General features: G+C 44.6%; 1 protein-coding gene across 1 annotated transcript; it reads right to left on the bottom strand.

Moving 5' to 3' along the window:
- Positions 1–1092: 1092 nt before the first annotated feature.
- Positions 1093–2466, bottom strand: LOC123704865. The gene is made up of 2 exons (XM_045653357.1): positions 1595–2466; positions 1093–1168 (listed from the first exon to the last, which is right to left on the bottom strand). Exon 1 carries the CDS (start codon positions 2464–2466, stop codon positions 1639–1641), a length of 828 nt encoding a protein of 275 aa, XP_045509313.1. The 3' UTR covers positions 1093–1168; positions 1595–1638.
- Between the last annotated feature and the right edge of the window lie 382 nt (positions 2467–2848).

Below are 2848 nucleotides of genomic sequence, written 5' to 3'. Positions count from 1 at the left end.
CTAGAAGCTCCTTGTCATATGTGGAGTACTTCTTTTGCGATTCCGATAATCTTTTTGAAAAATATCCTAAAGGTTTCCAAGAATTTCCTTCCCACTGATTTAACACTGCCCCTATACTAAAATCTGACGCGTCGGTCATTAACCCTAATTTGGCACTAGATATTGGATGCGCAATAGTAACGGCATTTTTTAAATTTTCTTTACACACTTCAAATGCACTATTCGCCTCGTCTGTCCAATCTATACGCGTCTTATCTCGTTTTTTAGTCCCGTGTAAATACCTATCTAAAACTCCCTGAACTCGAGCAGCGTTAGGAATATGATTTCTGTAGAAATTTAACATGCCCAAAAATCTACGTAATTGTTCTACTGTCTCCGGTTTCGGATATGACTCGATAGCTTTAACTTTTTCCGGCATCGGACTTATGCCCTTTTCTGAAACTAAATAGCCTAAAAATTCTATAGAGGACTGTCCAAAAACACATTTACTTAAATTAATAGACATTTTATATTTACTCAACCTCTCAAATATTAATCGTAAATGTTCTCTATGTATATCGGGGTTATCCGATCCTATGATGACGTCATCTATGTAACCGAACACGACTGACTGACCTTTGCCCCCTGTACAGTCGCTGCCATAATTCAATTGTTCTATGCCTGATAAAACTGTATTATTGATAAATCTTTGAAATGTTTGTGCCGCGTTACGCAGGCCAAACGTCATTCTTGGAAATTCGAAAAGCCCAAACGGCGTAATAATGGCTGTTTTTTTAATGTCGTCTGGATTAATACCTATAAAATGATACGCTCTACAAATATCTAACTTTGAAAAAAAATTCTTATTATGTAACCCATACGTAAAATCTTGTACCCTAGGTATCGGATAACGATCTGGCTTTTTAATTGCGTTTAACATCCTGTAGTCCCCGCAGGGTCGGATACCACCATCCTTTTTAGGTACAATATGTAAAGGACTGGCCCACTCACTATTTGAAGGTCTACATATGCCTAGCTCTTGCATCAATTGGAATTCCTTTTTAACCCTATCGTACCTGTCGGCCGGTAACCTCCTGGCACGCGCGTGCAAAGGTGGTCCAGTAGTCTCGATGTGATGATACACGGAATGCTCTGGGACATCCTTGAAGGCTGGCGGGCGCGTGATGTCCTGAAATTGTTCCAGTAAATCCGCGTAAGGATGGTTGCTATTTATACTTTTAATAGTACCGAAAAAATGTGTACTTTTAATTCCACCGACATTTAAACTGGTAACTGAATCGATTAACTTATTATTATACAAATCTACATTTAATTTAAAATTCTTCAAAAAATCAGCACCTATTATCGGCTGTTTTACATCACATACGACAAAAGGCCATTTAAATGACCGTCTTAGGCCCAACGATAACTCTAAATTACATATTCCATAACATTTAATTTCGCTGTCATTTGCAGCATACAACTTTAGATCGACTTTTTCGATAGGCTTTCTAACACACCACTTTGGAATGACGGAAATGTTAGCGCCTGTATCGATCAAAAAACTATTTTTCGTTAAATTATCTCTAATTAATAAACGATGGCTTTTGGTTACCTGACCTTGAGTACATCCGTCCACCGCGCCCGCATGTACTCCGTCTAGTTTCCCGACTGCTTGGCTCGCCACGCGCAGGGTTGCTCGCAGCGGTTAGCTCTCGATCTGTACCGAAAGTGAAAACGGCACAGCCAGTCCGGGTCTCCAGGTGCTCTTCTCGGCCGCGATGTCGATCTTCTCCTGAAGTTGGTCCGTCTGTCGTTGCTCCTAGAGCGCCCGCGACCCCTCAGTTCGGCGCGGAGCGCTGCAACCTCCAGCTCCAATCTGCTCATCTTCTCGTCCGGCTGCTCATCTGTTTCCTTCTTGCATGACACGGCTGCCACATCCCCGACGTTGGTGTATTCGGTAATCTTGTCTGCCATGGCCGCCAGCTTGTCCAGAGACTGATCTTCACAAACCGCCATGACTGCTCGAACTGATGACGGCATTTTCGACAACCACAGGCTCTTGAGTGTGTTGTCCGCAATTTGTGCGCTGCGACCCAGATCCTTCATGCGCCTTAAAAACTGGGAGGGTCTTTGCGAACCCAATTCCAGCTCCGACACCAACTTCTGCATTTGTCTTTCGGCACTCTCTTCATAAACCTGCAGCAGCCTCTCCTTAAGCGCCGTATACCTGTCCTGGGCGGGTGGTGACATCACGAGGTCGCTGACCTGCTGAATGGCCTCTTTTCCGAGTTTCGATATGACCAGGTTGAATTTGGTTTCTTCCCCCTGCTTCTGTGGGGCCATCACAGACTCGAACTGTGCGAACCATAACCTTGGCAAGTCTGTCCAAAATTCTGGTAGCTTGGTGGACACGCTTATCGATGCCAACGCCGCGCCTGACGCCTCTTCCTTGATCTGCGTGTCTGAAGCTGCTGCTTTATTCATTATTAAGCCGATGAGTTACTAGCCGATGAGCTTGTGAGCCGCCTGCCGCTATAGTCGCCACGTGCCACGCGCGCTCTTCGATTGCGGCACGCTAACTTCCTGTCGCCGTGCCGCGTGGAATTTGATCTCGAACAAAACTTACCCCACAGCCAATGTCACTAATTACGCCGATTCCCTTCACTACAAACTTTCTTCGAGAGTTCTTCGTCGGGGTCACCAGTTTAGTGTACAGAGGCTGGGGTCTTCCAATAAAATACTGTATATGCTGAACTACTTTATTACATTTATAAATTTATAATTTATTACACGTTAACTTAGATAGGCGAGTGGCAGGCGACTGGCTCTCACAGGAATGTCGCCATTCGCCGCGCCACAAACCGCT

Source organism: Colias croceus, chromosome W (genome assembly GCF_905220415.1).
Source record: "Colias croceus chromosome W, ilColCroc2.1".
Lineage (NCBI taxonomy): Eukaryota > Metazoa > Arthropoda > Insecta > Lepidoptera > Pieridae > Colias > Colias croceus.
This window is presented reverse-complemented; position numbering and strand designations above follow the sequence as displayed.

Bases quoted from the DNA above. Each gene is read 5' to 3' on its own strand.
- LOC123704865 (XM_045653357.1), bottom strand. From the start codon at position 2,466: ATGAATAAAGCAGCAGCTTCAGACACGCAGATCAAGGAAGAGGCGTCA.